Source organism: Dreissena polymorpha, chromosome 2 (genome assembly GCF_020536995.1).
Source record: "Dreissena polymorpha isolate Duluth1 chromosome 2, UMN_Dpol_1.0, whole genome shotgun sequence".
In the NCBI taxonomy this organism is placed as follows: Eukaryota; Metazoa; Mollusca; class Bivalvia; order Myida; family Dreissenidae; genus Dreissena; species Dreissena polymorpha.
Genome location: NC_068356.1, coordinates 82,561,487 through 82,575,114, shown reverse-complemented (window position 1 = coordinate 82,575,114; position 13,628 = coordinate 82,561,487). Strand labels below are relative to the sequence as shown.

At 32.2% G+C, this 13,628-nt stretch overlaps 2 protein-coding genes across 3 annotated transcripts in view; one reads left to right on the top strand and one right to left on the bottom strand.

Moving 5' to 3' along the window:
* The window catches only part of LOC127867807 (trichohyalin-like), a 291,013-nt gene that overhangs the window by 131,319 nt on the left and 146,066 nt on the right, over positions 1 to 13,628 (bottom strand). The window lies entirely within an intron of this gene.
* Positions 5,477 to 13,396, top strand: LOC127867822 (uncharacterized). The gene is made up of 4 exons (XM_052409299.1): positions 5,477 to 5,580; positions 11,034 to 11,161; positions 11,613 to 11,820; positions 12,754 to 13,396. Exons 2-4 carry the CDS (start codon positions 11,054 to 11,056, stop codon positions 12,807 to 12,809), a joined length of 372 nt encoding a protein of 123 aa, XP_052265259.1. The 5' UTR covers positions 5,477 to 5,580; positions 11,034 to 11,053; the 3' UTR covers positions 12,810 to 13,396.

Genomic DNA, 13,628 nt, shown 5'->3' with positions numbered 1-13,628 from the left:
CCGATATGTTTTGTACTATATATAAATGACTTACCCCTGAGTCTATCAAATAAAAGTGAATATTTCTTTTTGCAGATGATACTAAAATTTTTAGGCAAATAATGAATCTAAATGATTGTGAATTGCTTCAAGAAGATATATTTAAAATGAAAGAATGGTCAGATAAATGGAAATTAAAATTGCACCCGGACAAATGTAAAGTGATGAGAATTGGTAAAAATAAAACTAGTGACTTTGAATACAAGTTAGACAGGAATCTGAAACCTATGGCAAAAAGTATTGAAGAGAAAGATATAGGAGTTGTTATTGACAACAAATTGAAATTTGATAAACATATAAATGAACAAGTTAATAAAGCAAATTCAATAGTTGGAGTAATAAGGCGAACGTTTGAATATATAAATAAAGAAGTTTTTAAAACTCTGTTCACATCGTTAGTAAGACCACACCTAGAATATGCTAATCCAGTCTGGAATCCACATCTGAAAAAAGAAATAGAAATGTTAGAGAATGTCCAAAGGCGTGCCACCAAACAAGTCCCTGGTTTATCCGAAATGTAATATGAGTAGAGATTGAATGAATTGAAATTATATACTCTTGCTTATAGAAGACTTCGAGGAGACCTCATTGAAGCATATAAAATAATTACTATGAAATATGACCCAGCAGTCTCAAACTTATTCGAGAAAAATACAAGTCAATCTACAAGAGGGCATGAGCATAAACTTTTTAACTTACGATCAAGACTGGATGTTAGGAAATATTCGTTTTGTTGTCGTATTGTGGACACATGGAACAAATTACCCGAACAGGTGATATCCGCCAAGACGGTACACTCTTTTGAAAGACGATTAGATAAATTCCTAAGCGATCAACCCATTAAATACCAATTCACGGAGTGTCTCAAATTTACTGGAGGTATAAAGGACAATTCAAGTGATGAAAACGAGGAGCTAGCATTAAAGGATGGGGACACCAACCTACTGCTAGAACGACATCTGTAAGTATCTGTAAGTATCTGTAAGATAAACCATGTGCACAGTTGCTCCAACAGATCGTAAAAGAATGTCTCTGACAAATCGCTTTGTCTGATTATTTAACGCCTTTTGCATTATCAATGACTTGACCAGTATTTCATGTACAATTTCAATCCATTAATATAAAGTGTAGCACTTTCCATAACAACGATTGATAAATTTCCTATTAGCGATGTAAAATACATGAATTATACCACGTTGGTATGTAAAAATATTGGGGATTTCGGTACACGCTCTGCGTAACTTACTGAAATCACAGTTATAAATGTATATATTATGTCGTAAGCAAGTGAACACAATGTAATTTTTATATTTTAATAAATATTATCGATAAATGTCATCGTAAAAGTGTTATTTAAGACTAATACTAACATTACACGTGGTAACTTGCGAGCGTCGGCTATTGGCAGCTCTATTATGGGGCCTGACCGAAATCCCCGTGAAAGAACGATATGTTTGTCAGAAAATGACCAAACTGAGTTGCTGTTTTGCCATTTCACTAATAATGATTGATTAATGTTCTTAAGACTTGTTATATTAATAATGTCAAATCTATATGTATTCACACGGGGATTTCGGTAATGGTTCGGCGTCGGAAAGCGTTTATAGCTGAAATAAATTTTGAAACAAACCATCGCTTCAGGTACATTTCTGATAATTTCTTCATTAATTCAAAACCATTTTCAAAAAAAACAAAGACGAGAGCCCGGTCATTGTCAAAATACACAACTGTGTTAAGTTTGAGCAAAATGAATTAGTATTTTTTCCAAAATGTGCAACCGCGCGTTTGAAAAGACACAAATTGAAATGCTATGTGTGGTATATTTTTTATTCAATCAACAAAAACGTTCATTTTAATATTGTCGAAGGTTTAAAAAATAGGGCGGACATTGTAATTCTTCATAGAGAAGCTACATACATTATATGTCTGCACAAATACTTCTGATTCGGAGTGTGTGCTTAAAAATGCAATAATGCTATGTGTAGGACACGTTTTTGAAATGCTATGTGTGGTATACAAACTAAACTAGAGAATCGAAAGATTGACATAAACATCAATAATATTTTAAGTCTGTCTAAATAACAAAAGTTGGTCAATAAAACATTGTTGGTGCTGTTTTGCGTGCTTAAAATATGATAATCACGACGTTCAAGTTACTGAAAATTATCATGATTGTCGATAATTTATATTCATATTTTTTACTTGTAGAATGCCATTTGTTTGAGAACAGTGTGATAGAGAGGTCAAAACACAGTCGGGAATCTCCAAACACAAAGCCACCCACGCACGGGAAGGAAAATATTTCTGTTGCGGCAAACCTTTTCGTGTGAGTTTCTATAAAATTGATTGTTACAAAATGTTAAATTTTCAGTGAATTGTTACTTCCAACTAAGGCACTTGTTTAATACACAAAATCGTAAGGATTGTTTGTGCAAGGTGTCATGTAAAAATTATTGTAACAAAATTACAAAAAGTGTTATTGAACTTATGGTTGTGTGCTTTTTATCAGGAATGTGTAAACATATTAGACCGTAACGAGAGTTATTAAATAAGCATAAAGAGATAATACAGCATTATTTAAACAAATAGACAAAAGGATCAATAACTTATTTTTCTGTAAAATCGTGTATTCGTATCTAAATCCTATTGAGCTATCTTATATATCACGCATGCCAATTATTTATATTTTTTTTAAGTTTTACAGTTTATTTCATGTGTATTTTGTTCTTTTCAGGGAGATTAAAGTATTTTTGGAAGCACCTTCAAGAGACGTACTGATATCTTGATCAATGAAAAGTTGTCATATATAGTTAATGTTCAAAAGTTTAAAAGACTGTTTGTTTTGTTACCAGATGGTGCAAGTATTGCAGTGAAAGAAAACAATCAAAGTAAACATTAAATACACATTTGACAATTCAACAAATTGAACAACATGTATTGTTTATTATTTGGTGCGGCGGTAACAAGATCTTGCAGCTCCTTTCATGACCGGGTCGAATGAGTATTTTCATTAAACATCTTACACTATTTTAAGTTATTCAGATTTCATTTGAAATTGAGTTCATGAAGTATTAATACAATTAAATATGTTTGTTGGTATAATTAACCCCCAAAGCCATGACTTTTTTTCGCTGACCATTTGTTACGTGTTAATTAGATCATTTATATGTTTGTATAGCAAGATTTGCTAATTTGCGAATACTGATGTACTTCTTTGTGTACTTGGTGCTTTAATTTCTATTGTAACATGTGCATGCTGGTTATAAAGAAATGTTATTAATGAAGTGTTTATTTTGATATACTTCAGATATTCATATGGAGATGATATTGGAAACTAAATGAACTTAATAGACCACAAACAATCATCATTGGATTTATATTGTTATTTGTTATGAAACAATTGTTTTATTAACATATAAACTCAGATTTTATATTCATCTAATCAATTTCATTAATAACATAGATGCAAAACACATAAATATACACACATATCAATACATACACTATGTTTTGATTATGCCAAACTACATATTAAATGGTATGTTTGCATAGTTAGTTGAAATAGCTTTCCGTAAACATCACAGAATGAAGCTGGGTCTGTCTCTGTCACTGTGGTTTTGATAATTAACTTGCCGCATAACACCTTCCGTGTGGTTTGATGGTGTTCATCTAATTCTAACACAGCTTCGCGCCTTAAAGCGTTACAAATCCTTCGACTTATCCTTGTCAAGTCTGAAAAACAACAGAAGTAAAACCCATTTGAAAGCAAGTGCTTTTACTTTCTATGTCATTCATTTATTAAAAAAGGACCAAATTTAATAATCAGGCAAAAATATAAATCATGATATTTATTTAAAGACAATAAGTTAAAAAAAAAAGAAAAAATTATAGTTCAACATAGCGTGTTTGTTAAAAAAGACCATTGGTTGGATAACAATTACGCAGTGTATTTTATTTAAAATTTCTGTTTAATTAAACATAAATTGTTAAAACATTACACAATTACTTCAGTATTCCATCATGAAACATTTGGTTAATTTGATATATTTTCAGGTCTGACAGAAGTATATGTTTTAGATTCTTACAAACTGTGTTCAGATTAAATGCAGAACTGACGGGAAAGTTTTTGCATACCACACATAGCATTTCAAAAATGTGTCCCACACATAGCATTATTGCATTTTTATACACAAACTCCGAATCAGATGTATATGCGCAAACATACAATATATGTAGCTTCTCTATGAAGAATTACAATGTCCGGCCTATTTTTTAAACCTTCAACAATATTATAATGAACGTTTTTGTTGATTGAAATAACAAATATACCACACATAGCATTTCACTTTGTGTGTTTTCAAACACGCGGTTGCACTTTTTGGAAAAAAAAATACTTAATTAATTTTGCGCAAACTTAACACAGTTGTGTATTTTGAAAATGGTTTTGAATTAATGAAGAAGTTATCAAAAACGTTACCTGAAGCGATGGTTTGTCGACATCCGATTGTCCCACACATAACCCAAAAAGTCACGTGGTACAGGCACCTTGATAAACAAACACATTTTTGGCGGTAGCTTGTCACGTGATTTAGTGGGCGGATGGATAGACTTCTTTACGAGATGTTAATTTGGCTTCGCATTTAACTTCTATATTGCAATATTAGTATTCATTGTCGACTGCTTATTTCGTACTTAGAGTTTTGGGGTATATATGGATACTTTATTGAAAGAAATTCTTGGTGAGCGATTACTGTGACAGGTTTGACTACTTCTGGTCGTATGAAAGATACAGCATTGCTCTATATTGTACTAAAATTGTGACGTGCACGTGTTTTTTACAGAGTATTTTCTTTTAAATTCATAGAATATAAAACACCGGTATACAAATATAAACTTGGTTTAAACTTAAATCTAGTATTCATGATTGGTTCGTAGTATGAACTTAAATGTTTAAGATGGCTGACTAACCAAATTTAAAAGTTTGTTCTAAATGTGTATGTTACCAATAGATGAGCCAATAGTCCACTCATTGTGTTTTTATGATACATTCATTTTGATGCTTATTAAATGTGACACTATGTATAATTGAACTAAGAATTAACAACATTTTATGCGGGTGTGTTTTGGACCTTATTCTCAGACAATGATTCATGCTTATGATAAGATCACTGTACTAAATAAATTACTGGCCACTGAGTTGCTCTGGAAGCATCTTAACTATCGCCGCACCTTTCCGGATACGCAAACACGTATTTTGTAACGAAGGCCGCACTGAATAACCCCGATAGTACAACTTCTTGTGCATGAGCCTACTATCCAGAAGGCAGACTGGCGCGAACATTATTTTGCTGGAAACATTTGCCCTGCCTAGAATCGTCCTGAACTCGGTCAGACGCTGCGCGGATGACGACACTCGAGGATGAGTTGGTGTGGGGATAAATTAATGATCGCGACTAGGCTCCCGTCATAACAACAACGGCATTCACTAGAGTCTGTGACTATTGGACATAACGCGTGGTCGCATTGCAATACCACCAGTAGGTAAGTACAATTGCTTTAAGATTTCTCTTTGTTATTTTCTCATGTTAATACATACTTATTAATATGCTACATAATAGTCAATCGTCAACGTAATAATGATTTACTGTGTATTACATGTTATTTTGTTATGATATCAACGTACAGCATGGCATTACGTTAAGTATGAAAATCTTCAAATCAGTTACGTTATACCTAGAACAAACAACTTTTTTAAAAGTTAAATATGTGATATATAGTGCTTTTAAATCATTTCAGAGTGTACACATTATATTTACAAGTCTGCAAACATGCAAGGAAAGTGCTCATATAATTGTTTATTATTATTTGAGCTATATGAACAAGCAATTTAAAGTTTAATATAATAATAAAAATTTTATTAGTATTGCTGTTGTTTCGATCTATCATCGCCTAAATATTAAACATGACTTGTTTAAAGTGTGTATGCACGATTTTGTCAAATATTTATGAATTTATATAAAATCTGTAGAAAACGTATCATTTATATATTTAAATATAAATGAAATTAAAGGTAAGAAGAACATGTGTCTAAAAATGCGAAATAAGCCAGATATTTAATTCTGAAATAAAAAATGTCTGTACAGTCGAATTCTCCAGTATGTATATCATGCATGTACGTTGTAAATCTAAATTTAGTTTTAAGGATCATTTTAATTTCCTGCAACGATATATATTCATACGACACACGAACACTAATTCCGATCCTAATAAACGACGAATGCTTCGGTTATTGTAGGAAAATATGTACGCCATATCTTCGTCACAATCGGCTCAGGGCGCTAATTTGTCTTTGCTGCATTTTATGAAATTCGTCTTCAATTTATAATTTTTCTTGCCTATTTTGTGTTATTGTAACATACTTTTATCAATATATTACAATTTAACACATATCAAAATCGTGCATACCCACTTTAACCTTTTTTATATATTCATGCAATAAGGCTTTGATATATAGTGATAAAAAAACTGTAATATTTGTTATAACCTCATATAATTACCAATACCAATAAAAAAAAATATAACGTTTTAATTAATAATTCTTTTGTTTTCCTTTATCGCGACTCGAATCCTGAACCTTTGAAAGCAGAATCTAATGCTTTAGCACTTATTTCCCAAATAATCGTTGCTTTAAACGCTTCATTACTCATAAACGAAACGATGTTTTCTTAGTCATTAGTACCTGTTCGCTTATTTAAGTAAACATCATGTACATTAATTCTTTTTCGAATTTACTGCAAATTGCTTTAACAAATTATGCGATTCTAGTCTGTGACGAAGTGCCTTAAATATATAACGGAAGAATGGAAGAACGCCTTCAACACTAGACAGGCGTATTGTTGTTAGCGTATTAATGTCCATGTTTCATCTGAAATAAACAATGTTGATCAGTCATTTTAACTGTACATATTACAGTCCTTGCCTTTTGGATGGTGCAACATAGCGCGACTATACATTATACATACACTATTAAAGGGGCCTTTTCACAGATTTTGGCATATTTTGAAGTTTGTCATTAAATGCTTTGTATTGATAAATGTAAAAATTGGATCTTAAAAGCTCCAGTAAAAAATCAAGAATAAAATTTTAATAAAAGGGAAAAAAAGTAGCCGGTACCAGGACTCGAACCAGTGACCTGGAATTAGTCTGAAGTAAAAACGCATTAGCCTTCTCGGCTATTCCACCGGATATACGCAGTTTAAGTATTTTATACTTTATATAAGCAATCTTCGTAGTTTCGTAAATTTAAACCACAACAACAGAACTCTCCAAATTATTCAATCGTTTCGCGTTGCAACGCTTTATAATTTTTAGGTTTTCAAATCGTCAAAAGATACATATAATGGCTATATTGGACTATGGTAAATGTTCAGTAATCCTGTTTCCTCACAAATATCATAACTAAAACGAAAATTTGCGAATCTGAAACAACTTTTTTCAAATTTGTCAATTTACCAAACCGTGAAAAGATCCCTTTAATATGATTCAAATTAACAGTATTCCGATTGTTTATAAATACATATTTTACTAAATTTTAACTTTTTTGGGGAAAAAGGTTTATATTTGCCATTAGTAAACAGCCTGTAAGAAGTGTAATTTTTGACGAAAAATCACTGATTTTAACAATAACGTTTCTCCTGATTATGGTTTTTAGTTTCATTTTACGATAATGGTTGCATTTTTGTTGCTTTGTATTTAATATTTGTATTGTATTTTCAAGCGATTTATTTGTATTGTGTCCAGAAAGTATGTAAATAATAACCAACGATTAAGACAAGCATCACTTAATAGTGGTTGAAACTTATCTTAGATATAACATTAAAAAATAAATACCAAAAAAAGCGTCAATATTTCCACATTTTTTACGTAATGGAAGTGAAATCTAAGCATGATAAATACGCATTCGTGAATTATCATACTTGCTGAGACAGTTATAAGACTAAAAAATAAGACAACATTCGGAGATGGATGCTATGGAATGATCGGAATTGGTCGGTTCCGATGTTCTATGTCAGTTAGACCACATGCACAGGTTGTCGATGTAAATCTTTCATATGTATGGAAACAATAATTCATATAATACAGGAACCGCGGATGTAAATAAACAAATATAGCCTCTGAGTCACAAGGGTACTGAACTTTCTGTTACAATAATGTTTTGACGTATGACCCCGTTAGCATGTTTCTGTTAATTGCTAGAGATATGTAGATATTTCCTGTCACTTTGAATCATAGCTTATCATTCTGACCGTTCGATTTAACCATAAATATGTCTGAAAAACGTTTTCAATGCATCTGTCGAGACATTCTTTTGATAAAGACAGATATTTTTGGGTTGTACATTTTTATCTTATGTCAAAATTGTTTTCGTGATAAATACTGGTTTAAGTAAGTGGCACTTGACATAGCTTTAGATAAGTTTTATTAACTTTATGGTTAAATAAAGTCAAATATTTATATTGATACGATAATTATATTCGTCTGAGTTAATACGATTAATAAAACAAACATAAATGTATTGCAAAAGAAAGGCAAAAATCTAGTTTTTCCATTTACATTTTTACGCAGTTAGTCTTATGTAATATAAACATGTATATTCATCAAAGGCGTTCGGTCAGCAAACAGGTGTGGGATTATTTTAGCTTGCCTATCAGTGACGGGAAATCGGGTGCATTAATTGAATTAGTGTTGGAATCAGTTAATACATCGATAAAAAGGCTTTTCCTACCCTTCCCAATACAACTTATCTTAATGGAAATGGACACTGGTCTCCGTTCTGGAATGCACACGTGGACTGCGTTAATTAGTATCGCGTGGCTGTTAATTATGCAACACGAATGTATCGGTTCTACAATATAATACGGGTGCCTTGAACTTGAACCCCCATTCGGTCATTAACTTTATTTTTGTTTGTCCGTTTCTTGGAAATGCGCCAAATTTGTAAGTTATAGCGCATACTCCGCATGTATGTTAACTATTTATATTCGGGAAACGATAAGGAATAATGATTGTTTACATTTGATTTAAAGGGGCCTTTTCACAGATTTTGGCATGTTTCGAAGTCTGCATTAAATGCGTTATATTGATAAATGTAAACATTGGATAAAAAAAGCTCCAGTAAAAAAATCAAGAATACAATTTAAAAAAAAAGAAAAAAAAAGGTAACCCTCATCAGGGCTCAAACCACTGACCCCTGGAGTCCTGGAGTAAAAAGTCAACGCCTTAGACCACTCGGCCATCCTTCCGTATGCAATGCCTGATGTATTTTATACTTTATATAAGCAATCCTCGTAGTTTCACAAAATATAACGACAACAACTGAACTCTCCAAATTATTAATTCGTTTCGCGTTGCAACGCTTTATAATTTTCAGGTTTTTGAATCGTCAAAAGATGCATATGATGGCTATTGTAGATCATGGTAAATGTTCAGTATAACTGTTTCCTCACAAAGATCATAACTAAAACGAAAATTTGCGAATCTTTACCAACTTTTTTCAATTTTGTCAATTTACCCAAACGTGAAAAGGCCCCTTAAATACGAAGAAAACTAGTGTCATGGGCATGTATTTACACATCAATCTGTTTATGTCCATGCAACTGCAAATATGTTAGTATGTATCCAATTGGAAACTGTGGGGTGAAATATGACGGCCTTTTAATGCATTTTCAAGATTTGAACGCATGAAACATTTAAAGGAATACTTCAAATAACAGAAACAGTTCAAATTCCTTTGTAAAAAGAAAATCAAGAAAACCACTTGGTAGTTCAGAATAACTTCATTAATTATTCGCTTAAAACGTAACGCATATTTTATTTCGTCATCTTCTCTTATGTGTTTTAGTTTAATACGTTGAAACCATATTTGATGCATAATTTTAACAAACATATTACAAACTACTGGGTCATATATCTTTGTTTAAATATCCAAACATTAAGATCTTAACTGAAGGAATCATGATACTCCAGAAACATTATCAGAAGATAAAATCCCCTAGGCTTATTTTTAATCAAGTGACTATTTTGTGTGGCATAAGTTAGTATTTTATCACTAGTTAACCCACGCATTATTATGTATTTGTTGTTTTTTATCACTAGTTAAACCATGCATTATTAATTTATCATGTATTGGATTTTTTTATCACTAGCTAGCCCACGCATTTCTATGTATTTGTTTATTTTATCACTAGTAAACCCACGCATAATTATGTATTGGATTATTTTATCACTAGTGAACCCACACATTATTATGTATTGGATTATTTTATCACTAGTGAACCCACACATTATTATGTATTTGTTTATTTTATCACTAGTGAACCCACACATTATTATGTATTGGATTATTGTATCACTAGTTAACCCACGCATATTATGTATTTGTTTATTTTATCACTAGTGAACCCACACATTATTATGTATTGGATTATTTTATCACTAGTGAACCCACACATTATTATGTATTTGTTTATTTTATCACTAGTGAACCCACACATTATTAGGTATTGGATTATTGTATCACTAGTTAACCCACGCATATTATGTATTTGTTTATTTTATCACTATTGAACCCACACATTATTATGTATTGGATTATTTTATCACTAGTTAACCCACGCATTATTATGTATTTGTTTATTTTATCACTAGTGAACCCACACATTATTATGTATTGGATTATTTTATCACTCGTTAACCCACGTATTATTATGTATTTGTTTATTTTATAAGTAGTGAACCCACGCATGATTATGTATTGTATTATTTTATCACTAGTTAACCCACGCATTATTATGTATTTGTTTATTTTATAACTAGTGAACCCACACATTATTATGTATTGGATTATTTTATCACTAGTTAACCCACGCATATTATGTATTTGTTTATTTTATCACTAGTTAACCCACGCATTGATACGTATTTGTTTCTTCTAGATAAACGCACACAGAGGACGATGGATGTTACAAAACTGATAACGACGGCGGCCACTTTGGCCACAATCTTCTTTGTACTTATATGTTTCACAACCACAGACGCTGCACCTACTAGGAGATCAAGAGGGGTAAGAACAGTTATTGTAACCATTTCCCACTCAGAAGAAATTAGAAAATGTCTGTTTGCAACCAGCATGAAACCACACCAGCCTGCGAGTAACTCGTCGTCTGGTCAGGTTTTATACTTTTTGCTTCTCAACATTGAAATAAAGCCTTTTAAAGTTGAATCTATTAAGATCGGTTTAATTAGATTTTCTAAGGGACTTAAGCAGGTCAAAATGTGTTTGGGAATGGCAACAGTAACAAGAGCCTTAACAAACAACTTACAATTATTTTAATTGAAATTCCTCTGAATCAAGCGGTAACTACCAGATTGTGCTTATGTAACATTTAGGACATGTAGCTGTAACGTAACTGCAATTAAAATTAGCACAAGTAATCAGTCACTACGCTGGTAACTTTGTGATGCCTTGATTAAACTTATTTGTATGATGGTGTAATATGAAATATGATTTGTAGGTCGGCGGAATGCACATGTCTGCCGGCATCCTGCGAGACTACATGATGTACTCGGCCGACAGAAATCACGATGGAAAACTTTCCGGGTCAGAAATTGCGTGGTTTTATAAAAATGAAGCATTTTACGACGATTACGTATCTGCAGAATACGGAAGAGCATTTATAGAAAGCGCCGATTACGACCAGGATGGCGCTTTGAACGGCGACGGTAAGTTTATAATGGTTAAGTATATCAAATGTTAATAAAAATAATTAAGTCTTCAGCCAATCATTAAAGTCGAATATCACTTATTTAACATAATTTATACCTGACAATTTAATAATGCGAAACGTCATATGACGTTCAATGATTAAAATAACTGCGTACTATTGTTAACATAATATAACGACGCACGTAATGTACTGTTAAATGATTAAAAATTACTATGTACTGTGGTTGAATTAGACCAAATAGTGAATAAAGAAGAGATTGAAATCCCAATTTTAAGCCAAAACTGGCATGGTGTACCATCTGTAAGGTAATCTGAAATTCTCTACGAAAACTCAAAATGCGATGTTGTTTAACCCATTTATGCCTAGCGTCTAGAAAAAAGGACTTGGCAAACAGCGCAGACCCAGATGAGACGCCGCATGATGCGGCGTCTCATCTGGATCTGCGCTGTTTGCTGAAAGGAATTTCTAATTTGATCCAATTTAGAAGGATGGGTGGGTCAACTAGGCATAAATGGGTTAAACATATTACGCACCAAGGTCTGCATGTTGTTAAACCAACAAGCTACGTTCATTATGCTGTTATGAGTAAAATATTACAATGCATGTCTGATAATCCGCGTAGACATTGTCCCATTTATAGATTTAATATTTCTAGGTCTGAAATGTTGATGCTTCCTCATATTTTCAGCATGTGTTTGGCATTATAATAATCATGATCCAGCTCTGTATTGAACGGTACACTTAATTATTGAAGTGGATTAGACTATTTCTCAGATTGCATGGTTCATAAATCACGCCGAAAAAATACTGGATTTATTTTTTCAGTTAAATCTCAAAAATAGTTATATTTATGTTGTGCATACCATAGCATGTTTGTTCCCCACTTTCTAAACAGTATGATAATGCGTACCTTTATTTAAACTTTCAGAACTCCTGCGAATGCTTGTGGAATTGGACGCATATCCATTCACCAAGAAACGATGAAACGCTCAAAGGTGTATGATCGACATGATACATTGAACAAGCATCTGACAAATTAAGTTAACCGTTTTGGTTGTTCGTACGACATCTATGACTGTATGAACTGCTGAAGAAAAATGCTTTTAAGCCTGAAACAAAAAAATAATAATGGATAATATACAGCAACTTGAAAAATTAACGTCTTCACAATGTCGCTTTATTAAATAAATTGAATGGATGTTTCTGTTGATTAACATTCTTTAAAGATTTAGGCATTATGCTTCTGTGTACTCAAATTAATTATTTACCTGTATTTTATTCTCGAACGTCTCCGAATTGAAACTAATCATACAGTTTCATAGTTAAAACATACTACATATATGTATATAAGGTAACTGTTTTAAATTTATCATCACGACGAGAATTCATTATCTGGATTCGATGTTTAAAAAAAAGATATTCGTTGGTTGTAAAATATATAATATAATATAAAACATTCCTTTACTTAAGTTTTTGTCGTAGATTGTTTATGTTGAATGATTTGTTATGTTTATTATTTATTCTTGTAAATTAAGAATGTGCTGGAAAAAACAAACATTAATTAGTAGCAGCGCATGTGCCTTTTGTGACATACCCAACGACAGGTTGTATACAGGTACAGCTTGTGACATACCTAACGACAGGTTGTATACAGGTACAGCTTGTGACATACCCAACGACAGGTTGTATACAGGTACAGCTTGTGACATACCCAACGACAGGTTGTATACAGGTACAGCTTGTGACATACCCAACGACAGGTTGTATACAGGTACAGCTTGTGACATACCCAACGACAGGTTG